Genomic DNA, 26,888 nt, shown 5'->3' on the forward strand with positions numbered 1-26,888 from the left:
TTTGCGAAAATCCGGTCTTGGATTCCACTTTTCGACAAAGAAAGTACGATTTGTTGATATGTTGTTATTTTTTGCTATTTATGAAATCTGCAACATTTTGTTTACGTCAATCAATCAAATGACAATCTTTCTTTTCTCAAATCTTGTCCATTTGTCTTTCTGGCATTTATTAGTTGCTCTCGATTTTATTGCATACTATGGTCTCCCTGTTCTTAGCGTCCATCTTTAACTCGTACCTTTCCAGGATTTCATGTGATGTCAGTTCTTATTGCCATTGCTTTTAGCTATAATCGCCAAGTCATCTTTAAAAAACAAGCTCCTTCAGGCTCTTTGTTTTCTGATGTTTCGTACATCGTACATCAACAAAACTAGCAATGAATAAAATGTACATTCATTTGTTAGAAATCATTATTCTTATAAAGACTGAAAATATGGTCCTGTGGGATTCATCTTTGTTCGTTTTACGTGTACATAATAAAGTATGAAAGCACCATTAAAGTACTGTTGAAAACCGAGATTAAATGTGAATAAAATAAACAAAGCAAATTCGCTGGCAGAGCAACGAAGAAATAAAATTCGACTAGAGGAACAACGGATACAAACAGGTCAACAGAAAGACAACGTTCAGGGCGAAATCATGTCAACGTCGACAATGATGAAGAAAAAGTTGGTGACTGGAAAAGATTCCAAAAACAACAATCATGAACCAATAAATTAGAGTTACAACAATGTCCACCATAAAGACCATACGTCAGTGGATATACCGCACCATATCTAAACATTTCATACGATTGCAGTTTTTATTGAAGCTTTCACATCGAGTGCTAGCACAACGCAAAAGATCAAATATTATAACACGCCATCACGCCGAAAAAAACAATAATATCGCATATTAGCTACGTCCTCAACACAGTGTTTATAGATGTTTGCGCCTGCGCCGTCATATGACTCGTGAAATCTGCACTAAACTACTAAAGACACCCCAGAAGACTGAATGAACACATAATGCATCTTCTTTTAGATGAATGACCTCAAACTCTTTCTTGCCCGTTCTTGAAGCCTTTCAAATAATCATCTCTGACGTCAAGCCCTTAAACTTATTTTTTGATATTTATCAATTAAAAGTACCAATGGATTAAATTGACTAATATTGTCAATGGACGATGAAAGACGTCTTTATTGAAACGTGCTGCATACGATCGACTAGTACAGACATACTGGTTATATCTCTATCTTTTTCGATAGAACTTATTCCTGAATTAGTAACGATAGATTTATTCATAATTTATGATCAAAGTAACAATATATTTCATATGTTAAGCAACAAAGTCCATTCAGACAAGCTTGACGCTGAAAAATATCAAGACAGAAATAAAAAGAGTTGTGATGATGGAGATGAATATAATGATTTGATGCCTCTTCCTTTCGACTACGCTGCAAGAAATTGAAGAGTTCAGAATGAATTTGAGGTGTAGCAAATGCCTGTAAAAATGTAGGTTTGCTTTATTTGTCAAGGTAACTTTTCATTACATACATCGTTTAAATAGACGGTAATTTGGTCATGTGAAGGAAATTTTGGACGTGATTTAGAAATGCTTATTTACGCTTAGATACGTAATAAATTGTACGGCTGTCTCTATGTCATCAAAAGAATTCCTTTGAATCCGAAAAGTGTTCTGTTAAATCACTAAATTACTCGAGAAGAGAAGTTCCTTTCTAGATTAAATCATGAAAATATTTCAAGGTAAAAAGAAATTTGCTGTCCAAAATAAGTCAAAATTTTATACCATAAGGGTTGAAAGCTTGGTTCAATTTACACGATACAAATTGCTTGGCTTATTAAAGGTTATATTTGTAAAAAGTATTATAAAAATTAGATAATCCCTTTTTCAATGAAGCCCATGAATGTTTTTGCTCATAATGAGGATGTTATAATGTATAAGGAGGCTCTCGTTCATCACGAAAGAGTTATGAAAAAGTTACATTTTAAAAGGTAGCATTTAGAAAACGTATAAACATATTTAGAGTTGGTTAAAATTATAAGTCAAAAATGCAGAAGTTTTTTGAACCTTTGCAGTATCCTTGGCTGTTCTAGTTCATTTTTCTTCAACAAAAAGATGAAATTCAAAAGCAAAAACCCCCGTTTTCGGTCCATGCTTCCCGACACCTTGTTAAGCGTAAGGCACTATAACGCCGCATGTTAACGTTTCGGTAGGAGATTTCGGCCCCTCCACGCTATCCTACTTGGGAGATGCCAATAGCAAGCTTCCGTCCATCAGACCCTGAGATCACCTGCGATAGGCTTTGCTCGGGTACGCAGGGAGAGTGCGGTCGCCACCGAAGTGTGGGCCCCTAAGCCACTACATACTATATCGCACCCAGCTTCCACTGCTAATTGACATCTACTATATGAAGTTTTAGATTTATATATATATATATACAAAATTAAGCTAATTGCCATAAATATAATGCAAGCACGTATAGTTAGTTGTTGCCATGACTTTGAACAATTGGTCGAGTGGACTATGCGTGCTCGAGCGCATGCGCAGATGATTTCTCCATTAAATTGTTACTAAACATGCTATTTACTTCAAAATAGGTGCTAGTACATTTAATTGGTCGTTGCCATGACCATGAACTTGGGCAGCTAATCAATTCGACACATGCGCAGATGATTTATCTCAAAATTTGTGATTGAGCCAGCTAATTATTCCATATTGGATACTAGATCATACAGTTGGTCGTTCTCAATTAGTTTGTGACTGAGCAAGCTCTGAAATTAGTGCTTGTATATGCTCTTAGCAAATTTTTAATAATATAATTTTGACATGCTCTTTGTCCTCTTAAGCTTGTTTTGACAAATGCCTATTAAATTCATCAACTCTTTGTTACGCCACTCGTAATATTCGTGACAATGTTAGATATGTTTTTTTTTTATGGATTATAATTCGTCGATTAAGGTAGAGCAAATACTTGAAAATGAAACTTCCAGCAATGAAACAAAATGAAGCCTGACGGAGGAGAAACAGAGACGCCAGGTTGAAGATAGCTTAATGAAACTGAACGTCGTAGAAGCACCTAGCCTACGCTCGAGAATTTTGGATGAGGACTCGTGGACCAATGAAAATGCGAATGATTCCAAGTGTGTTGGCAACGATAAAAGCTCTACCGGGGATGAGGTTCCAATACAGGTACAATCCATTAATAACACCGAAAGTTCTAAAGATGTGTTCAAAAGAAATATCGATGAATCACATATACAGTTTGGAAGCTAGTTGGCTCATGCGATATATAGTAGTGGGAACTCTTCATGATGTTGATGAAGATATGTAAAAATAGCTACCAGCGTTTTTTCGTTTAGAACGAGGCATCTGATTTTGAAAGTGAAGAGGAAGCAATCACCTCAAGAGATGATTTGCAAGAAGTATCAAAGTGTACTCTGCAAAGTTTGTATATACAGATGGAGTATTGTGAAAAGAGTAGTCGAAGGGATTTTATTGACGAAGATATTATTATAACGACCAACAGAGAAAATGTGGCGACTTCTCCGCGAGATTGTAAAAGGATTAGTTCACTTTCATTCACAGGTAGAAACTTTCGATTATTTTATGTGCTAACTGTATGTATTTTAACTAAACATGAAAAATTGTGAACAATTTTCGTTTAGCTCAATAAATGCATATGAAGAGTTATTATTTGCTATTTTTCTCATATTTTTCTCTAATAAATGGTTCAAGTAAACGCGTTTCGACACATTTTGGGTTTTCTATTGTTACATTTTTTAGGTGTTTACTTTGAGAAGTCCATTAACGTCAAGGAAAAAGAGTTTGGTCTTTGGATGAATTGAAAAGCTTGTTTTTGACTGCATTTTGAAAGATGACCTCTCTCTCCGTTTCTTCTTTGTCTACATTCGTGTATTTTGTCAAACGCAAATATAAATGAGGATATGATATAACTTTGTTTTTTATAACTGTTCCAAGTTATAACTAGTTGCAAAATATCCGCGATAAACTCTAAAATACAATATGAAATAATATAAAGCAACTAAAAACAATACAATTATAAATATCATTATTTCTTGTCAATGTTAATAAAAACGTGTGCTATCGGTTGGTTTGTTCCGATGACATTGGATTGCTGTTTAGACCTCTGATCTGAAGTATTCACAATCATCCAATTCAACAGCAGTTAAAGCTTTATCTAATTTCAAACATATGAAGGTCTTCATAAGTGGACCTTTGAATATCACATCATCATTACCACCACCATCATCATCACCACCATCATCATCACCATAACCATCATCGTCCACATTACCACCATCACCACCAACTCCACCATCATTGTCATCAATATTACCACCACCACTACAACCACCCTCACCATCATTGACATCATCATCATCATCTATTTCACATACACCATATGCAAATGGCTGCCAATTTTCTTGTTCATCCAAAAAATAAACAAGTGCACCAGAGTAACCATTTTCTAGAAATTGGAAATTACTTTTGACCTTCACCGCATTTTGAAAAATGATTTCTCTCTCGATTTCATATGAAGACTTTGTCAAGTGAGAACAACATCTTTCACTAATAAATCCAATGTTATGATAATCTGTTCGAACTTTCACAGATTCATCCACATTTTCAATTCTTTCGTAAAGTTCTTCATTTGCTAGATCTAAATTCAGGGCAAAACATTCCAAGTCATCTCCTCCAAGATACTGAAAACATGGTTTATCACCGATGAAAATTCTCACAATATCAACTTCTCCGTCAAAATGACCAAACACGCCATTAGGAAAAGAGGGAAGTTCAACTTCTTTCTTAGTTTTTGGTAGTTTATAAAAATAAGCTGTACCTTCATTAAGATGTTTGACGGCATCGCGAATTGCCAAAAAGTCTTTTTTCTGGTTAAAAGCCAATGCACTGTCCACCATGTCACTTGCGCCACAAGCAACATGTGCGCATGTCAAGGCGTAATACCTATTGTTTTTGCTACAGAACATTGTAATTGTACCATGAGAGCCACTGGTTGATTGGTTTGCCATAACAACACCATTCAGTCTTTGCATTGGATTTGGTGTATCATTCTTTCGAACAGCGCGAAAGTTTGATAAATATCGAATCTGTGGGTTTTTGTAAGGTTTACGCCTGATTTCAATGAATTTTGATGCTTCCCAATCAAATATCTTGTCAATTTCTTTCTTTAAATCTTCATCGGACCTTCCTTCATCACCATCAACTGTGATATACAAATGAGGATATGGTATAACTTTGTTTTTTTAACTGTTCCATAGTTGCCACATATCCACGATATGCTTAATAATAGAATCAGAAATAGGATAACGAATCTAAATTAAAAACAATGTGCCTATAACTATCTATACAGCTTTATTATCCATTCATATACCCATTTTTCCTATCTTACAGCTAACAAATACGATGAAAAAAAGAATTTTGTTTTGCCTATTCCTAACATACCTTTTAAATTTTTTATGTACGTCTTTTTTAATGTTGTAATGTTCATCAAGAAATTGGCTTTTCAAATTAAATTCTATAAAGAAATGTTGAATAATTGTTAAGCAGTAAGGATTGTTTTATAATTAGGGAAGGCATTTATACTTTGACAGGTATCATGTCGTTTGATGTCAGGTGATGGAATTATCAAAGGTCTCCAATTGTTCATGACAGCTTTTTTTGACTTCATAGCATGAAACGATGGCATTTTAAAATCATTTATCAACACGTCCTCGTTCAAATCTTCCAACAATCCACCATCGATTTGCTTTTGCTCAAACATATCTTCGTATTGCTCGAGGTTTATCTCCCTGAGCAGTGAACAGACGTCCTGAATTGAGAAGTCTTTCATACTTTGACAGGTATGATGTTGTTTGATGTCAGGTGATTTTTCCTTCGTGGTTAAAGCATCGGTACATCGATTGTCCCTATCCTGAGTGGTCCACATAGCCTCGTGAGGCCTCGAGGAACTATCGGAGCCCTGTCGATAATTTTCTAACTTTTCAAGGACATCCTTCGGGCATAGGTAGCCACGTTCATCAGACGGAAATTCTTCCAAAAAATTTCCATACGCAGATTGTCCATCACGTGATTGAAACGAATTGCTGTTTTCTTCAAACAAATCGATCCTTTTGCTGTCATTTTCGCTTTTATTTCCCTTGCCTGTTGGTCTATTCAACAGAAAAGCTCCGAAAGGTATTGCCTTAACAGCACAAGGTTGGCTGACATCGAATATCTGTTAAAATAATGAAATAAAAACACATTCCTTTAAAATTTGCTTTTACATTCGGCACTGTGCAGCGCAATATTGCCATTTCAATGAGAAAAAATTCATTTAGTTTTTATAGAAGGAACAATATGCAAAGGTGATGTATATTTTTACAATAATGACTATTGTCAACTACATCTCGTTCCCAGGCTCTTTGCTGTTTCCTTCTCGTAATGGTAAAGAACGAAAAGGCATAAAAGTGAAACGTGATGTAAGACAGAACTAAAATAGCCTTACAAAAGTTCGCGACAAGAAAATTCAGATCGACCATTTTTTACATCAACAAAACATTTAAGTGTAAAACAAAACAAAAATATACACCTCGCAAGGCCCAATTGTTTCTTCAATTTTATCAAAATTTAAGCGCTTGTGCACTCCATCCAAGAGCCTGCGATACGTAAGATCGTACATCGTTTCCTGGGAAGGTGGCACCACTGAAATCTCGAGGTCAGCGGGAAAAGTCAAAATTGTCCTACCATCTTCGTGCCAGCTGGAGGCTATAACAGTTTGCAAGGTTATAACTTTTTTTAAAGTGACTAAACCTTTAAATTTCGCCTTTTGTCCAAACAAAACAATCACAGGTAAGTTGAATCTTTTATATACTTCGGCAAGGAAAAACGAAGCTGTTGTTATATCTGTGACTTTCATATGAACCAGTTGACGCATACTAAACCTTACATAAAGGTTTTCCTTGTTCAAACAAACCAATTGCTTTCTTGAAATATCAAATTCAACAACATCTAAAGTATCGCCAGCGAAATAAACATCGTCATTGTCCAGATAATTTTTCAGGTTACTTTGAAGATGAACTTTTTTATACTTGTCAGGGAACAAAGTTTTCAAGATCATTGGCGATTTCACGTCTTTTAAAGATTTTTCATAACACACATTGACTTTTTGTGAGAGGTTTAATGGAATTTGAGCATCCTTGCCACATTCTGTTTGCGCTTGAAAACATTGAGTTTCTTTGAGGTCGTGTAGATAAAGAACATCTCCTTCAGATACGACGTTTCTTCGCTGCTCCCACAAAAACCGTCCTTAATCTATGTTTCAAAAGAAAAATAGTTAAGAAATTACGTACTTTCAACATATTTGATATGTCAGAGCGCTTCAGACACACGTTTAGTCAGTTTATGAGGATATGGACACTGTTACATTACAGTTCATTCACTATGTATGTAATATTCAAACAATATACATTTTATTTTAACTGTAATATCATCTACGAAAATGCAAAAGAACACACGTTTCAGCATCAGATCATTACTGATGAAGACACTAGACTGGAGTATATAAGAACAGATGTTTAAACATCAGATCACTCCTGATAAAGACTGGAGACTGGAGTATATAACAACTCAAGTTTCAACATCAGATCACTCCTGATAAAGAACTAGAATGGTCCTGACTGGAGTATGTAAGGACTCAAGTTTTAGCATTAGATAGCTCCGGATGAAGAAGTAAAGTACATTAAATAGTGTCGTTAAGTGTTAACATCAGTCAATTCCTGTTGAATACATCATCAATAAATCAATAAATTGAATTCATGATAAATGATTAACAGAAATAGCATGCAGCTTCAGAATAAAAATAGTCATGCTATATACTATACATCATCGAAAACTTAAAACGACTTACCTGAACTATTTGAGGAAATGGATAAAATTGAACGAAATCGATGAGAGGAAATTCGCACTTATTCCAAACAAATTTGTAGGATGAAAAAGAATTCAGACCTTCGTAAATATTCATGTTACAAGATCCAAAACTTTAAGTTTCTCTGCGAAATGAATTATGGTGTTTTGAAGAAGCCGTTTATCAGATTTAACGTGCATCTTCTGACTTCCACCGACATATAAATGAGCAGGAAATAAATACTTTCTTAATGTGCAACACAGAGATATATTGTAAACTCCATAATTGCTCTATTGGTAATCGTACAGTATGACGACGTCATGTCGTGCTTTTATAATTTATGAAAATTTTCTTCATTCCGAGATCAATACGTACCACAAAAATGTCTTGACGCCAGATGTGGCACCATGTGGCACGAAGCTAAAATTTACAGTTACGTTTTTTTTAAAAACTGAGAACTTGAAACGATTTCATATTTAGAATTTTGTTAAAATCTTATCTTCACCATATTGGTGAATCGAAGTAGTGACTGGTATCCCATTTAACAAATGAAAGCTTATTTTCCAACTCAAAATTTTGATAGTGGAACCACTAATAAAGAATTGCATTCATCTCCAGAAAGAGAAATACTGCGATAAACGGAATAACCTTGAAAAACATCTGCCATCCTTAAATAAGTATTTGTCGAACATTACTCCATGCAGAGAGTTGTGTCAAAGAACAACATATTGAAAATAAAGAAACCGTATGATGTCAATATCAGGCATTTCAAGTGAGCGACAAGTTTTTTTTAAAGTAAACAAGTTTCGGCTTGCTTATGCCATCTTCAGTACAAGGAATGACTGTGCTATCTATTTACAGTTTTATTTATAGAGTGTATCAAATTATTATAGGTGATTGAATTATTTAAAAGTTGAATATCGTGCTGATGTGATGTATTTGCTTATTGAGGCTCAGTTTGAGTTTTTTTTAAGTAGAGCGCTATCTTGAGTTTTAAAGAGAAAGAAGAGTTAGCAGTGTCTAGGATGCGAAAACAAGAATGATTGTATTTGGTTTTACATTGTGGTGAAGTGTGGAGGTGTTTGTAAATGTGTGAAATTTTTGTCAGAATGTTTGTGCTCTTTGATGCGTGTGGAGAGATGGCAACTTGTCTCACCAATATAATGGGAATTACATCCCGCGCATGAGAATTCGAATACTACGCATGTTTTTAAAGTAAGGAGGGATGGTGTCTTTCAAAATGGCATAAGCATGTCGAAACATGTTTATTTTAAAAAACGTGTCATTCACTTGAAATGCCTGACATATATAGTGCTATTAAGAAATTATGATATCTGTAGATATCTTATGCACAATGTATCTATAATGCCAGCAAGAAGTGTAAAATCTCTGCGACGGATTATGCATATCATGTGGGAGATGCTTTCGGTTGTAACGAAGATGAAATCTAAGAAAATATTGAGGAAATTTTCACATCCGTCGAGAACGCAAGACGTGATCGCTCCAAAATACAAAAAGACTTACTGCATGAATATTTCCGCTGTTTGAATATTAATACGACCTACAGCAAAAATCTACAACTTAACCTTTTGCTGCATGGCGTTGCTTCAGAGCAACAATCACCGAACACGATGGAGCCTACTCGGCGAAAAATATTTTGCAACATAGGGTTAATGGAATAAGAAACTGTGGAGTACGTGATGTGTACGTGCACCTTCGCGAAACTCGTGCATCGCAACCCACAACACGCGCGACAACATGCACGGTTGCAGACACGAATATGAACGGTAGAGCTCTTAAGAACCGTTTAAACCTTTAAATAGTAAATTCAATAATGTACATTGGAAGATCAATAATTGTGGGGAGTAGGGGAGGAGGAGAGTAGGGGAGAGGGTACAAAATATTCATGAATAAATTCTCTGACGAATTAAATTTCTTCGAAAACATTATTTTCGGTGGATTATGAAATGCCTATATAAATATGACCTTGCACAATTAAATATTGAGCTTTTTACACACCTAAAAGGAGACATAGCAATAAACGCGATGCCGATGCAGTTCTGTAGAGTTCTCTTCAGTCGACACAGAACTTCTCGTCAAAGCAAATAAGCTACGCGTCTTCTTTAAAGAAATACGAACTCTTGTAAAATGCATCGTGCGCTGTAACATGGTAATTTCTAAGAATTTAAAAGAGCTCTACCATCCATCGTGGTATCTACTTTCAAGATCATGTTAAAACTTTAAGCCATAGTGATAAAAGATTGACCATGAAATGGGTATAAATATATCTTCATGGGTAGGTATGTCATTTATTTTAAATGTAGCACAGGCATTATGAACGTATCTGAAAAAAAATGACAGTAGACTCAATTAGACTTGTATACATTAGCGTAAAATTTTGTTATACATCATGATGAACAACAAGAAGTAGGATAGAGTGGAGGGGATGAAATCTCCTAACGAAACTTTAACATGCAGATGTGGCGTTCTAGTGCCTTACGCTTAAAGGCCTGATTATATGGAGGCGAGTTGGCACGGATAGTGAGCTAGCCCGTAGATTTCAAGGGATTGAAAGGAGCCAAAACTTCAAGGTTAAAAATTACAACTGTTCGCGAAGCACCACACGTCAGTCCGGTTGTAATTCTCAAACTAGGCCAAACTGGTTTTAATTTTAAAAGTTTTGCGTAGTAATAAAATCAGAATATTGTGACATTGCTCGTGAAGATTTATCTGACGATAAGTGTCAAATCGTTTCCAGTTGCCAAAAGCATTCGACGCTTGACTGAATCCCAGCTACCCAGGCTCATATAATTAGCCCCTAAGCACAAAATAAGAATGTACAGAAGAGTCACTCGTGTCGGAAACTTTGACAGACACAATTTAGTCAAAACGTAAGACAAAAAGTTACACTTCAAAGTAAACACAAACCTATTAAAAATTTTAGACAAAAAGGTAGACAAAAAAAGGCTGTTTAAAAAGAAAATACGAAGGTACACAAAAGGTAGACACAAAGGTAGACATTTAGCTAGACACAAAGGTAGACATTTAGGTAGACACAAAGGTAGACATTTAGGTAGACACAAAGGTAGACATTTAGATAGACACAAAGGTAGACATTTAGATAGACACAAAGGTAGACATTTAGGTAGACACAAAGGTAGACCTTTAGGTAGACACAAAGGTAGACATTTAGATAGACACAAAGGTAGACATTTAGGTAGACACAAAGGTGAACATTTAGGTAGACACAAAGGTAGACATTTAGGTAGACACAAAGGTAGACATTTAGATAGACACAAAGGTAGATATTTAGGTAGACACAAAGATAGACCTTTAGGTAGACACAAAGGTAGACATTTAGATAGACACAAAGGTAGACATTTAGGTAGACACAAAGATGAACATTTAGGTAGACACAAAGGTAGACATTTAGGTAGACACAAAGGTAGACATTTAGATAGACACAAAGGTAGATATTTAGGTAGACACAAAGATAGACATTTAGGTAGACACAAAGGTAGACATTTAGATAGACACAAACGTAGACATTTAAGTAGACACAAAGGTAGACATTTAGATAGACACAAAGGTAGACATTTAGGTAGACACAAAGGTAGACATTTAGATAGACACAAAGGTAGACATTTAGGTAGACACAAAGGTAGACATTTAGGTAGACACAAAGGTAGACATAAAGGAAGACATAAAGATAGCACAAAGGTTGACATAAAGGAAGACCTAAATGTAGATACAAATGTAGACGCACAGGTAGACACATAAGTTGATAAAAAGGTTTTCAAAAAGTTACACAAAAGGTACACACGAAGGCACAAAAAGTTAGACACAAAGGCAGACTAAACTTTATCTCTAATTTTTTAACAGTTTTTCTTAACTACCCAGTTCTCATGTATCATTACAAATACGCTCTTCGAAGAAACGTTTAAATTTATAAGCACAACCAAGTCTTAACAAATGTATTCATAAAACAAGTTTTGATTCTTTATGGTAATTTATGCAAGTCAAATAGATATTTTAACTTTGTGTACTTTAAAAATAAAAGGGAAAATTGCCAAACTTATTTGTTTTTATCAAGTGCAAACTGAAGCAAACCAAATAGGACATCGTAAGGTTCCATTATAGTTGCAGACCTTTCAGGGAAGGAATAATTTATTTCTATGATGGTAAAATAATTATATATTTAATTGCTCCACAATCCCAAGTAGCGATGCATACTTCATTGTTTTAATACTTACAAATGCGAAAGATATAAACATACGTTCAATTACATTGCACGTTGCGGTTCAATCTTTCTCTTGAATCCTACACATCACACGCGAAATTACATGACAGAGCATGCGCGACTTCCCGCACCACCCTTTTTCGGTTCATCCAGTTTCGCCTGGCCGTTGGCTTCGATTGCAGGTTGAGCCTTGAGTAGCTATAATGAAAAAAGGCAATGTTGTAAAATCATAACAAGTCTTTTCTCTGAACATCTCAAATATTTTGTAAAGTTAAGAGCGACAAAGTAACGTTGTATTTGAACACAAATAAAAATCAATAAATGGAGTATAAAATTTTGCTAAACACTTATTAATGAAAGAAAGCGATGATTTTCCCGAGCAAGCTTTTCTTGAGCAAACTGTATAAATGAAGAACTCAGTATACTGCTATAGTTTTTTTTGAAAACAACGTGTCAATTTTATTAACTGGCCACAGTCATGTACGCAGGCACATCTATTTTTGCTTAGTCCAGCGGTATCTTGGCCTTAAAGCATAGCATTTGTATGGTTTATTTGGATTTTTCCTGGTTACTGAGTGGTCAACTTCTCACTCAAGGGGATGACATTTTCCAGATTGCAAACCAAATCGCTCGTCTTAGACATATAACAATATAATGTGCTGCAAACATACCGAACAACATAATCTAACTAATCACTTAACCATATACGATCTAATTTATAATCATTAAATTAAATAATTTATCTAGTCTTCTAATTGCATCATCAATGTCATCATTTCATGATGCTATTCAGTAAATTAACGAACAAATGATAATCACTAATTTTCAAACATTATATCATTGCGAATTTTTAGCTAATTTGCGCCAGAAACATGATGAATCTAACTAAATCAGAAATACAATGATAAAAACCTTAAGATTGAATCTAATAATCAAACCAAAACTTTCCCCTCTACTGTTGAAACCACACTACACAGAAATACTCTAGTTTCACGCTCGTACCGCTTGTAACATATGAACACGATATTTGAGCCTGCCACTCTGATGGTATGCGGCAGCAGATACTTGACGATGAAAGGCGGCAAAATCTTGTTCGGGCGATGGTTTCTTTGCCCATTCTTCGCATAAACTCTGTAGAAAACAAAAAAATATTGAGCTGCGCCATGTCAAACAAAGGACATGTCCACAATATTTGTACATAACCTGCAGTCGTTTCTCTTTCTTTAAAAGTCTCTCATTTTGTCGTTTCAACAAAATGATTTCCGATTTCAGTTGGGAAATTTCATTCGTTTCCACTTTCATGGAAACACTTCTCCTCAAAGATGGGTTCCTATCGGTTCTTTTGTATTGATCCATTTGACGTAATTCCTGAAAAGAAATCATTGATACGTCAAATTCTTGATTGAAAAGTAAGCGTGTATTATTTGTACAGTAGACAGGGGCAGATCAAGGGTGGGGGTGTCGTAGGCAGACGTTGACACGTGACAAGTTGTCTGCTGAAATGCATTGTGATCTAAAACTGTTATTCGCAGAATATTCGTGTGAAGTTCTAAATCCTAAACATTTTTTTAGAGCTCGTGGATTTCCATTGGTTTTCTTGAGTTTTCACTTATTTTCAGAACTCTTGGGAACTCTTAAATTTTTGGCCATTCACTATGGCAATTGCGTTCTTCAGGTAATAATCAAATACAGCTTTTTTTCCACCACCCCTCCCCCTTCAGTTTTATGTACCTTTGTTGTCATCTTTGAGAGTCTTGAATCAGCGAGTGACTCCTTCTGTATTGCGTACAACATGAGCGTAATGCAACCATTCTCGAACCATTCCAGATGCTCATCTCGTATGGCGGGAAACGAGAATATCGTAGAGTGATTAAACTCCGGGGATAGAGAATCTTTGACGACCGGAGATTTCGTGAACTCTTCCGTTTGATCGAAAGTTTTGTACTTGACGTAGAGACCTTTCGAGAACCGCGAGTTGCGAACCTCGGCCGTGCGAATCGTGACCTGGGAAGATTTAAGGAAAAGAAAACTTCCGTTGATTTATCCTGCGGAAAATTATTTTGTGGCCGGCCAATTAGGTGCCGAGCGGGTAGAGAATTCAGAGAATTTGATTACTGCACAAAAAATTGCTTTCGGAAAGTATAAAAGGGCCGTAATCAGGAAAGTATAAAAGGACCGTACAGTACTGGTGATTTCGTTGGCATTTTAAGTGACGTAAATGTTTTGTACGGCGAAGATACCCTTTGTTGAGCCTGGCTTAACTTGGTATACGCGCTTAACTATTACAAGTGTAAAGTGAGTTAAAATGGAAAACGTAGCATAGCAGGCCTTAATAAGTGTCTACGCTAGTGTTCATTTTACGCATATTATGTTAATGAGTAATATCGACAAGCTAAACTAGTTCATTCAGTGGCTAGAATGAAGTTGATTCGAAACATAACGGAAAACAGTTTGCACAGAATTTAAGAGAAGAGAACAATAATCCTTACTTTATAATGATATGGTTTTCCCAATAACTCCTTGCTGTCATCAACAAAATAATCTTCATCAAGAGACTTTCCATTTTGATTACATGGCGTAACATTCACATACATTGAAGCTTGTTCCCCTCCCTGTGGAAGCACGAGCAGAAAGAAAATCTCAATTTTCTTCCAAACATGTACTGTTAACTTTGATTCGGGGGGGAGGAGGGTTCTCATCTTTCAATTATATTTTAATTTGGGAAAGGGCACTCCCCCCTTCCTCCCGACTATATGACCTTCACGGCCCTTCGCACTTTTACCATTGTGTTCAGTTCAAATTATGGTTGGGCACCCAAAAATCCTCCAGCTTCCCCTCCCCCCCAATTTAATCTTGTAGTCCTTTGCAACATTCCAGTTGACTTTGAATTTTGGAGGTGAGCCCCCTTCCATTAAAAAACCAGTGGATTTACAACCTTGACATTCGCAACTTTACCTTGTAATCTGTAACGCTGAGTTTATCGTCAAAATCCAGAGCGTAAGCAAGACTTTGCAAGAAGACATTAGCCGTACCAACCAAAACGTCTTCCAGTGGCTCCCAAAATGGATCTTCCTCTTGAGGAATGTTGGCGACGGTCGAGTCTCCATCCAGGTAACGTTGGTAAAGATCCTGCAAAAGAGATCAGAGGGATGACGTCAAAAAGAGAAAGAACAAGGAAACAATGCTTGATAAGTCAGTATTTTCACCTGCATTAAATAACGTCTATTCATGAACTTTCCACGATCCCAGAGCCACGAGTTGCCATTCAGAAGATCGGTCATTTTGACCATAACTCTATAAGAATAATAGTAAAAATTTCAAAAGTCAATCTTTTTATGGTCACTTAATGGGTTGTTGGTGATAATTCTGTGCATACTTTTAAGTATGCAAAACTGATCCTTAACCTAACCTTTTATCCAATAGTATTAGGCTATGATCGATATATTTGTTAGTTATTGGAATTGGGATTGGTATCGCGTGATGGAAAACACGGATTTATTTCAATTTAGCTGAATCCTGGCTGCCCGGGCTCTTGTAATCAGCCATTAATACGTCAGATTCTAGTATTTTTAGTAAACATCTTTCCAAAAAATAAACTGTTCCGTGTTCATGTAAAGTTTACACAATCTTAATTCGATTGTTTAAAATATATTAGGTAGAACTTAGAATGCACTAGAAATATTACGAAGTTGAATTAATTATGCACCCACTTTGTGCTTCCAGTTAGATTTCCTTGAGCAGCACCAGAGATTAGAACGAGCTCGAAGTTCCTAGTAAAATCATAGTAAAGGTGATAAACATAACTTCTAAGTAATTTTAAATAAAACTGCATTAAATTCCAACTACTTGTGTTTGTCCAGTTCTTCACTGACTGCGTTTGCTTCGCCGACCAGAGGAAGTAATTCCAACACTTGTTCTTGGGCGAGTTGTTGTTCTTGAATAAACAGGAAGAAATAGAAGTGATGCTTACTGAAAGTTATTTGAATTTTGAGTGAATCATCGAGATCTTTTAGATCTTTCTTAGCAGTGGTGTAGCCAGCCCGCAAGTTTTGTTCTTGATATGTAAGTTTTACATCATTAAGAATTATTAACATTTCTTTAGAAATCTGTTATTTTTACAGTGAGTTAACACAGAAAAATTAACATAGAAGGACCAAACTTGCGGGCTGGCTACGCCACTGTTCTTAAGGCTCCTAAATGATAACTGTCTTAAAGATGTCAGTCTCGAAACATAAAATCTACCTTTAGACAAGCCGGTTCCAAAACCAGTTTGAAAACCAGTTGCCTCTGCCATCTCCTTTTGCGCGTAGTTCCAGTCCACTTCATCCGGGGATCCTTCACTCTTTTCCGTATTCTTTGGATTGACAAGATAATAAAGGTGGTTTGAACCTACAGAAAAAGAACTTTGTGTGAAAAGTTGAACCTGTTCCATATTCTCGTCCCTTGTATTCTACTACCATTATATCCACTTGTCATCTGTTTTAATCCTAATACAACTTAATTCATCTTTGTTTCAATCACAGCAAATTAAAAGGAGAATTGCTGTGTAGGCATTTCTTTTTCAATTTCCAACTATTTCCAATTTACAGCAGCAACTTCAGCCCGAATTTTTACTCCTGCAATGCAATTTCTCAGCAAATTTATTGATCATTTTTTCAAGTAAATCAGCAACCTTCCTTTTTTCTTTTGTGATTGAATAGAATACTAATTACAATGTTGGAATAAAAAACGAGCTGACTTCGCTACTATCAAGACAAATGATACTTTAAAATTGTTTACAGCGTTCAAAAACTTATGTTTATATTTATTTTACTGACCAAATAAAACTCTGTCGAGGTGTTTCAACACCCGTTCTCCAGGTAACGGCATTCCGTTTACTTTAGTTTTTGCTCCCTGTGCTGCTGGTTTTACAGTAATCTCGCCATTTTTCACCGTGATAATGGCGTGTTGCTTTTGAATGCTGAAAGAAATGAGAGAAAATAGTTGATCAAAGTCTGTAACAAAGACTACATCTTAGACCATAACCTTATGTTACACTATAAGTATCCATATGTCCTTATAGGACCGCAACAAACGGGATGTTACCATTTATGAGATCAAAACGATTCTAATCCCAAAAATAACGTAAAACTAGGATAGTTGTTTGAAATCATTGTTTCATATAGGGCACAAGAACAGTGTAAATTGCCTCTGTACTCTGTAGCAAACAACAAATATCCTCTACATAACAAAAACAAATTAAACTTAGTCAATGACATCACACGAGAAGCAGATGAATGACGTCAGAAGAATAACATATGCTCTGTTAATCTCTTGACAAATTTCTTCTTACCTTAGTCCACTGAGAGTTATAATTGGTGCTGGATCAGCATCCTTACGACCAACAGTAATCTCGTCTGTAGTTAAAATAATCGTTACGTGTGAGATAATAAACGTCACTGATTTGACGATTACGTCATCTTACCTCCTTCGAGAAAATGTCTAACCACTCCAGACAACATGGGATCTTCGTTCAAGTTCACCAAATGAGGAATATCGGCAATTTTGGACTGGGACGAGTCATTAACCTCTTCACTACGTGATTTTTCCAGCTATAAACACAGACAAAAACAGCACGAGAATAATCTGAGGGTCACTGACGTTTTCTTTTAGGAATTATTATTGTATAAATAAATGATTTTGCTGATTTTAAACGAAAATTTACGCAGTTTCCGTCCAGGTGACAGACATACTAAAGTACCTACAAAAAACCCTTAATGTCCACAGACGAACCTTTTCATCCCAACTCTGCATTGCTTCCTGATTGGCTGCGAGCTGGGCGCGAATCTCAGCTTCCATCTCTTTTCGCATCTTTTCCTTCTCTGTTGCCAGAAAATAAAAACGTATGAAGACCAGACGATTCACCCTCCCTGCCCCTAAGTGTCCTTTAACTACACCGACCTTCAGCACTCATTGCAGCACCCCGACCACTCACATCTTGTATGGTTGCTCCACCTCCGTCAAGGAACTTTTTTAACTTTTCGTTTTCCTCTCTAAGTTCCCGGATCAACTTGTCCATCGGATTCTCATTGACGACCGCTTTATTTTTGATTTTTTTTGCACGATCAGCATATCTATGAAGGAATGTTTATGACAAGTAATTGATTCCTAAAACCAACAACACCAATCCTTTCTCTCTTGTCTTAGTGATCTTAATCTCGGTGTACTAAGTGTTTTCATTAGTGTAACAAGTGTCTCTTTACTACGTTGCTATAAATTTTCTCTCACTAGAATGCTTAGAAGTGTTCCCTTTCTATAGTGTGCCAAACGATTCTCCACTTCTGCGTAATAAATGATCCCTAAGCTCAGCGTACTAAATGATGCCTCACTTTAGTATACTAAGTATTCCATACATTGTACTGAATATTCCCTCATCTTAGTGCGCAAAATGGTCTCTCTTCTTATTTTTCCAACACAATCCCTAACCTAAGTATACAATGAGTTCCCTACAGTGCCCTAAACGATCCCTCACCTTAGTGTACTAAGTGTTCCCTATATTGTACTAACTGGTCCCTCACCTTAGTATACTAAAATGATCCCTCACCTTATTATACTAAATGTTTCCTACAGTGTACTAAGTATATCCTACAGTGTACTAAATGATCCCTTACCTCAGTGTACTAAGTGTTTCATCATAGTTTATATCTGCAGGCGATAACGCTGCGATCATAATCGTCTTACTGTTCCCACCTAGAGCATTCTGAAGTAATTTAGTGAGAACAGAGTCTCTATAAGGTACCATGATTTTCTTTTTTCCCATGGAAAGATCAGCCAAGGCAGAAATAACATTGCCCAAAGCTGATAAACTTTTGTTGATATTTGCGCCTTCTTTCAAACGATCACCTGTGGCTCCCGTACTATCCGCTCTTTCGCTACCTTAAATGGAGAGTGGTTAGTCACGTGACAATTCAATTGAAATTACAAAATGAAACAATACAACGCGTGAGCTGATTGGATAATAGCTGAGTTAGCTTAAGCCTGTGCAAATTGTATTGAGCTCAATTAATTAAATCAGTCAAAGAGAATTTGCAAGTCGATCATGAATATATTTTAGAGGAAAATTAAAACATTTGTTTTAAATTTGACTTTTTCGCATTGTTGTTATTTTATAAAAGAAGTAAAAGATGTTTTTCATGTTTGCACTGGCTTAAGCAAACCTCGGAGATGTTTGTAAGAACTTCGGTCTCGGGCTTGCACTAATGTGCTTTCGTGTTCTCCCAAAGATCTCCTCGGTTTTCGTAAGCCTGCGCAAACGCAGTAATCATCTTTTATTTCTTAATTGAAAATAAAATCAAAACAAATAAAAATACGTAAAACGCAACGTTTGTTTTTGTTGTAATTATATAATTTTTCGGCAAGAAGCTTTTGCAAATTGAAAGCGCGATAATCCTAAAAAAGGGAATGGTTTGAACCCAAAAGTATGTTTAAATGTTTGTAAATGTGTATCGTTCAGGTTAGTGGAGTCTTGAGAAGGACTGTTGGTGTTGATGATGACTGCACTAACCTGGTTCATCAACATCTACCAGCATTTCATTAATTTAACTATACACTTACATTGACGCCATTACTAAAACGCTAAAAATGCGCATGCACGTTGGAACTGAAGTACGTCCTAACTAAGCCCTCTCGAGGATTGAAAGACACAAAATCCTACCTGCCAAATCAACCAAGTTGATGGTACTGCTTTTCTTCGTCTCCTGTCCCGAGTCATTTTTGCTGATCTGATCAAAAGTCACTGTCACAACAGTATGAGCCCGTGAGCTAGTGGCATTCATCTGCGTTGCGGCTACCGTCCTATTTGACGTTCCTGAAAGAGGGGGTGTATGGGTAATTTGGGTATTGACTGAAAAAATGAACTTATTATCCACTATTGTTCACCTTCTTCTGTTCGTTTCTCGATTTCTTTGTAGCTTCCAACCGCCACTTTCTTTAAACCTTGTACGAAAAACGATCCCAATTTGGGATTCTGACGAACCTTCACGAAAAATGGAAGAAATGATTCAATATATAAACATCCAAATATTCATTTCATGAAAAAATTAAGACTTACTTGCAAACCACCTTTAGGATTATCCTTCGTTAGTAAATCACGCACTTGTTCATTATAGATTTCCAACATACTGAAGGTTACTTCATAACGCTGTAAAAGAACGCTAGTATAAAGACATGGATATTTTAAATGGTTCTTTTTTAGTTGTAGAACAAAACTTTTACAAAAGCACCAAATAAATCGTACAACTTGAGCGAGGGTCGACGAAACGCCAAACATTTGGTTTTTAGTCGCGTTTCATCCAAGCTTGAGTCAGGTTTCGGGCAAATTCTAGTCATGTTTTTAGCACATTTTTGTCCCATTTTTATCGAAAGTTACCAGTCAGAAAACAATGTTCATATGATGAAAAGAAAACTTCATTTCGTTATACATACTGTGTTTGCTTTGTCCTGGTTTTCTGTAATACTTTTGAAAAGTTCGTCACAAGTGATTGGTACAATACCTCTAAAATATAAATCATGTTTTATTGAATTGAAAACAAGAAAAAGTTCAATATCTATACAGAGGGTTGGTACAGAAGAGAAACAAACGGAAAAAAGGTAACAAAAAAGCCATCCCAACTTTTTTTACTTTCACCAATCATTGAATGAATTGGATTTTCATTTTACCCTATCCAATATTAAAATTATATGTACAATTATATGTAATCCAACATATTTCTTTTTATGTAGCAACTTCTTGCATACATAATGAAGAATATTCCTTAAGATCGAAAAAATCGTTCATGAAATGAAGAAAGCCTATGACTAAGTTTACACTTGTTAAAAAAAGACAATGGAAAATCCTTCAGTTCTACATGAGCAATGGGACTGCATTCTTAGAATTAGAAAATAATGGAATGGAATGATACTTTAATACATTTGCGTTATATAAATACTGACGTATACATTCCCAATATCCGGGAACATGTTACGCAAATAGACCAATGGACTGTGTAATGTAGAGAACAAACTGAGATGGCTGTACTTTATGTTCTCACTTCATTGTGCAAGTTTTGGAAGGGAAAAAAAGTTTCAATACTTGTCATTTTTGAAGAAACCATGCTTTTATTCTTACTTGTTGGGGCCATAGCCAACCATGGAATAAGATTTTCCAGCTCCCGTCTGTCCATAAGCAAACAACGAACAATTGAACCCTAAATTAAAGAAAGGAATAAGTTGTCTGAGCTCTGGAAAGAAGCTGCGAGCTATTTTTTATATAATATGTATAGCTTTTCAAAAATCTTATCCATCAAAAAAAATATAAAATCCAAAACCTAACATTACGGAACCCTCCGCGAAAACAAAATTAAAAGGGATTCATTTCAAACACATGCTTCCAAAGAGCTGTTTTAATCATCTAATATACACACATAATCCTCTCAATGGCTGGGATCTAAGCCTATATAATCCGGACGATTAAAAAATAAAGAAATGACTAATGAGACAATTTTGGTGTATTGACAAGCCCATGAAAAATTCAAAACGCAGTTGATCAAGAAAAAATTTGCCGAGTAAAAAAACGCTCCTTAAGTTACACATTAATTCAACTGAGCATTAGTAAGTCATTTTCAACACTTTGCTTGTATTTTAAAAACAAGAGAAACAAAAGGTATAACGAGTCAACGATAGATGAAAGATATGTAAATATAAAAAACTGATTATTCACTAAGGATTTTTCACGAAGCCAAATTTACTATCATTAAAAGAAAAAACGGTAATTATGGCGTTAACTTACAAAACAGACTTCACTACAGCACATAAGTTTCTCGTTGAAATTAAAACTTGGAAGTTTCATGTTTCGTTTGGCAGGGAAATGAGCGAGTTTATTCGACATTGTACGAACCTTTAAATGCATTGTTCAGCACGCCCTGACCCAGATCATCAAATACAGTTCTTTGGTCTGCATATTTAGCATCAGTGGGAACGCAAAGACCTTCACTATTTACTTCGTAACCATCATGTGACCTGACGTGAAAATGTATGAAAAATGAAAGTTGAAATATTCAAAACATTCCCACTAAGAAAATTTTGTATGAAAATTTTGTACTTACCAGTAGGAAAAGTCGAACGTAAACTACACAATAGATGATAGAACGTGTTTAATGACATAGAAAGAAGACATTTTTATTATTTACATTAGAATACAAAATTTGTTACTTTGTTGTGGTAATCATTTCATGTGTTTTCAACTAAAACTGATGTAATATCCAAGTACTTTGTTATTCTTTGATCGTACAAAGTACAAACGACTCACCTCTTTCGGCGGTTGATCTAAAAAAGCGAAACATTTATAAACTTTTGCACGTGTCAACTTAACGAATTCAAAACAGATTTTAAAAACCTTAGTGTGGAACTAATTACTGTTAAAAGATCAATTCTAAATATTCATGTAACAGGTAGCAATTGTGAAATACCGGGATTGTCCGGATCTTTGATACGAGTCATCGTTTTATTTGGCATGTCGATACAACATTTCGCATTTCTGTCCTTCTCCCTGCCAAGATATAAATATTCCTGCTTAAAATTCCTGCTTTACAAACACACAAAGCTTGTCGTTTTACCTTGTATTAAAAGGTCGAACGCGGACGGCGACTTTCACTCTATTAATGAAATATAAAACCGTGTTTATCACAATTCAGAAGCATTAAAACCATGTAAAGTTGCCTGGAATAACAAAGAATTCTTCACTTACGATTCAGCCATGATTTAAATGGCTTTGATCGATGTTACAATCTAAAATCGTTGATTTTAGTTCGGCTTCAACGTGATACACCAGACTCCATATTTACATCTCTCCCATGGCAACCAAAGATTAAATAGTGTTTATAGTAACAATTGAGCGGGGGAGGAAACTAATATTTTTCAAAATAAAAAATGAACTATTTTTGTCATATTTAATCTTTCTTGCCTACGTTATGGCTATGCTTTTTACAATTATTTAGAATAATTTTCAATAGTTTTTACAATAATTTTCCAAACGCGTTGCTTAGCTAGAAGGTTGAGGTCTTCGTAGCTCATGCATAATTTAATTTGAAGATTTGTACAATTTATCACACAAATTGGGAATAAATGAGAGGATAAACATTAATAAAAACTTACAATTCTTTTTACGAATTTAAATATTTGGAACATTTTATAGTTTTCATGGTCTATACAAACGTTGATGTTTGATTGTCTTGATGGCTGTTTCATTGAACATTTTATTTAAAGCTTCGAGTTTCGTTCTCCCCAACTCATCCGAAAGTAATATTTGAATATTCAAATGAGTTCTAACTTGTTGAAATACAGAAGGTGAACAAAAGACTCGTTGCAGAGAGTTACATCCCTTGGTGACGTCGTCCCCCACTTGAAAAAAGGTTTGATAAAAGATAATCCTATAGGGAGGCCTGTTAATACAACACTTTAAAACTTAAATGTGTACAAATTTCGCGAAGCCAAACAAGAACAATCAGAAACGTTAGACCAATTTCATACGCGTTTGAGGAAATTAGCTCAAACATGTGCTTCTCATAACGTTGATTTTGAGGTTGAACAACAAATAATCATGGCGGGATCTTCTTTGCGGATACGAAAGAAAGCACTAAAAAAACCCGAGTATAAACTCAGGGATATTTTGCTGGACGGCCGAAGAGATGAGCAAAGCACTTATCAAGCACGGGATATCGAGTCAAAGGACAGAAATAACGACACGTTGGCCACCATCCAATCTGAATCGTTTGCCCGGCGAAAGGAAAAACCTGCCATAAATGCGGAAAAACAAAACCACATTTCGAGCGTTTGTCACAGTAAGCCTAAACGAGATAATTCAACACAAGATCAACGTAAAGAACACGCAAATACTTCCAGCAAACGTCCCTTAAACCCACTTAAACCCATTGACAACGGCAATCAATCAGATAGCAGTATTGAAGGAAAGGAATACTTATATGCTGTGAGCAAACATAAAACCACGAGCGTTTTTCTTACGATATGCAAATCCTCTTTCAATGCGACCAGATCCTCAACTTGTGAACGATTTGCAAAATTCACCAAGGCCTAAGAATATTCATGATGTAAGAAGTTTGTTGGGCATGGCGAATTATAGTAGTTAATACATCACAAATTTTGCCACAATAACAACACCGTTGCGTGAGTTAACAAAGAAGAATACGAAATTTAAATGGCGAGATGTGCACCAAAAAGCATTTCAAAATCTCACATCTGCATTATCAGCAAATGAATGTATGGCATACTGCGAGTTTACTTTAAAAACAGACCATAAGCCTCTCGAGGTTATCTATGGCAATCGGAATTCAAAATCATCTACTAACCCTGCTGATTATCTATCCAGACATCCGGTCCAAGTGAACCACAAACAACAGCAAATGACCGAAGAATATGTAAACTTCATTGCATTTAACAACCTTCCAAAAGCGATGACAATCAAAGAAATCGTAAAAGCGACTGATGAAGATCAAGTCTTAAAAGGGGTTCGAGCTTCAGTTAAATTGAACCAGTGGGACTCTGATATAGTTAAACAATTCAAGCAAATCAAAGACGAGCTGTCCGTTACAACAAAAGTAGTAAAACTAAGAGGTACCTGTGGTCTTGAAATTTCCGATATTTCAAGATTTCCGAAATTTCTTGAAATATCCGATTAGTCACCGTTGTCTTGAAATTTTCGGGTTGGCGTTCGGCGGGGAATAACCGTGCTTCATGGGCAGAGGGATATCTTCAGCCTTGGTCGGCAGTCCTTCTAGTGATGGTGTCACGATAAAAACATTCTTGATAGCCGTAGCGTAGCATCAAGTATTCAGCTATGACAAGATTATGAACTACACCAAACTTAGTATTCACAACGTCGTGAATGGGGCTGGAACTTCTGGTGAAGGTCCCACGTCCGGCAGGCGTCCCATTGGTCAGCAGGGTGGGCCCGGTCGTCATCATTCTACTGCAGAAAACCCCAGGGAAAGGCAATGTAGAAAACGTACCATTATCAGCACTTTCAACACTAGAACATTGAATCCTCCATCTCGTCTTAGTGAACTTGTAAGAAGTGCAAAGTAAAGAACATAGATATTATTGCTATTCAAGAGCATCGATTCTTCTACCCTGACACAAACATTGAGTATCAGAAAATAGAAGAATATCATGTCGTTACAGCATCATCTTGTGAGAACTCTGTTAACTCATCTGTTGGAGGTGTAGGCTTCGAACTTTCCCTAGCAGCTATGGAAAATGTATTGCACATAGAGAAGATATCTCCCAGGATTATTATTGCTGACTTTAAAGGCAACCCAACCACAACAGTGACATCTTGCTATAGTCCCCACAACAATATCAGTGAAGAGGAACCGAATGATTTTTACAGCACTTTGCGTTCTTCCTTGGAGCAAGTTCCTGCTCACAACTATCTCTTAGTCGAAGGGAACTTTAACGCTAAACTTGGAGCACATGATGCCAAATTTACCTTTCAGTTAGAAACCAATTGCAACGGAGAGCATCTGGTAGACCTAGCTGAAGAATTTAGTCTCTTTGCAACTAACACTAGATTTAATAAGAACCATTTATGGACCTTCGAGTATCCAAATGGCAGCAGAGCCCAACTAGACTTTATTATGGTCCGTAAAAGTGGCGTAACAGTGTCAAAGACTGCAGAGCTTACATCAAAGGAGAAATAGCCAAAATTTCTCATCTTCATAGCAATCAACAACACTCTGCAGCCTGGAAGACGATAAACCAACTAGCAGGAAAAGGCTCACAACCCTCACCTTCAGTCAAGGGTGGCAGCCGAGAGCAACGACTTGCTAATTGGCACTCCCATTTTAAACGCCTCCTGGGCAGTCCCGCAAGTCTTCCAGGTAATATGTCACTTCCAAAAGTTCGAGTCAGTCAAACCTTAAATATATCAAAGGCCCTTTTACAAGTGCAGAGTTGAAATATGTCTTTAAGAAACCAATGAAAAATACTCTCGGACCAGACAAGATACCAGCTACCTCTGGAAAGACCCTATCTTTCATCAATTACTTCTTGATCTCTGCAATTATGCAAAGACCAGCCATATTTCACAAACCATCTGGTGAAGATCACAAATCATTCCCATGCCCAAAAAAGGTGATTTGACGTTGCCAACTAACTATCGCGGTATCTCCTTGCTTCCTATGACGTTGCCAACTAGCTATCGCGGTATCTCCTTGCTTCCTATGACGTTGCCAACTAACTATCGCGGTATCTCCTTGCTTCCTATAGCTGCAAAAATCTATAATAAGCTTCTTTTGAACCGAATCGGCTCTGAAGTTGAACCTATTCTGCGCAATAATCAAAATGGCTTCCGCACAGGCCGATCCACTCTTGTTCAAATTCTCACATTGCGTAGAATAATTGAGGAAATCACTTTTTGCAATAAAACTGCCGCTCTCATCTTTGTAGACTTCAGTAAAGCCTTTGACTCAGTTAACTGCGATACCATGTTTGAAATTCTTGAACTCTTTGATATCCTGGCTGGCATTCTCCAAGGTGACACACTGGCACAATTCCTTTATATAATTGTGATAGACTACATCATGCGTGTGTCAGTAGATTCTATCAATGAAAAGGGCCGGAAGTATCAGCCTAGAAAAAGCTCACGCTACCCTGCACTCTACATCACTGATGCAGATTTTGCTGATGACAT

At 36.2% G+C, this 26,888-nt stretch overlaps 3 protein-coding genes and 1 long non-coding RNA gene across 4 annotated transcripts; 1 reads left to right on the top strand and 3 right to left on the bottom strand.

Moving 5' to 3' along the window:
* Nucleotides 1–3,939: 3,939 nt before the first annotated feature.
* On the bottom strand, nucleotides 3,940–8,170 carry LOC124437356. The gene is made up of 5 exons (XM_046987333.1): nucleotides 7,930–8,170; nucleotides 6,613–7,334; nucleotides 5,628–6,258; nucleotides 5,487–5,559; nucleotides 3,940–5,323 (listed from the first exon to the last, which is right to left on the bottom strand). The coding sequence occupies exons 2-5, from the start codon at nucleotides 7,138–7,140 to the stop codon at nucleotides 5,212–5,214; spliced, it is 1,344 nt and encodes a 447-aa protein (XP_046843289.1). The 5' UTR covers nucleotides 7,141–7,334; nucleotides 7,930–8,170; the 3' UTR covers nucleotides 3,940–5,211.
* A 996-nt stretch (nucleotides 8,171–9,166) lies between these two features.
* LOC124436781 lies at nucleotides 9,167–25,349 on the bottom strand. Its single transcript, XR_006945482.1, has 3 exons — nucleotides 25,339–25,349; nucleotides 23,010–23,013; nucleotides 9,167–9,260 (listed from the first exon to the last, which is right to left on the bottom strand). It is a non-coding gene; the product is annotated as an uncharacterized LOC124436781 (long non-coding RNA).
* LOC124436780 (kinesin-like protein KIF28P) lies at nucleotides 11,854–23,055 on the bottom strand. The gene is made up of 27 exons (XM_046986756.1): nucleotides 22,929–23,055; nucleotides 22,798–22,836; nucleotides 22,651–22,730; nucleotides 22,491–22,507; nucleotides 22,288–22,310; nucleotides 22,080–22,201; nucleotides 21,312–21,390; nucleotides 20,630–20,699; nucleotides 20,256–20,345; nucleotides 20,084–20,180; nucleotides 19,860–20,012; nucleotides 18,817–19,081; nucleotides 18,107–18,279; nucleotides 17,939–18,027; nucleotides 17,631–17,757; nucleotides 17,499–17,562; nucleotides 16,984–17,126; nucleotides 16,409–16,555; nucleotides 16,013–16,100; nucleotides 15,877–15,936; nucleotides 15,373–15,460; nucleotides 15,122–15,295; nucleotides 14,656–14,778; nucleotides 13,898–14,170; nucleotides 13,370–13,534; nucleotides 13,169–13,297; nucleotides 11,854–12,364 (listed from the first exon to the last, which is right to left on the bottom strand). The coding sequence occupies exons 1-27, from the start codon at nucleotides 22,937–22,939 to the stop codon at nucleotides 12,266–12,268; spliced, it is 2,988 nt and encodes a 995-aa protein (XP_046842712.1). The 5' UTR covers nucleotides 22,940–23,055; the 3' UTR covers nucleotides 11,854–12,265.
* A 97-nt stretch (nucleotides 25,350–25,446) lies between the features above and the next one.
* LOC124436057 lies at nucleotides 25,447–25,896 on the top strand. The gene has a single exon (XM_046985984.1). The coding sequence runs from the start codon at nucleotides 25,447–25,449 to the stop codon at nucleotides 25,894–25,896; it is 450 nt and encodes a 149-aa protein (XP_046841940.1).
* Nucleotides 25,897–26,888: the final 992 nt, after the last annotated feature.

The sequence above is a fragment of the Xenia sp. Carnegie-2017 genome, unplaced genomic scaffold, assembly GCF_021976095.1.
Source record: "Xenia sp. Carnegie-2017 unplaced genomic scaffold, XeniaSp_v1 HiC_scaffold_16, whole genome shotgun sequence".
NCBI lineage: Eukaryota > Metazoa > Cnidaria > Anthozoa > Malacalcyonacea > Xeniidae > Xenia > Xenia sp. Carnegie-2017.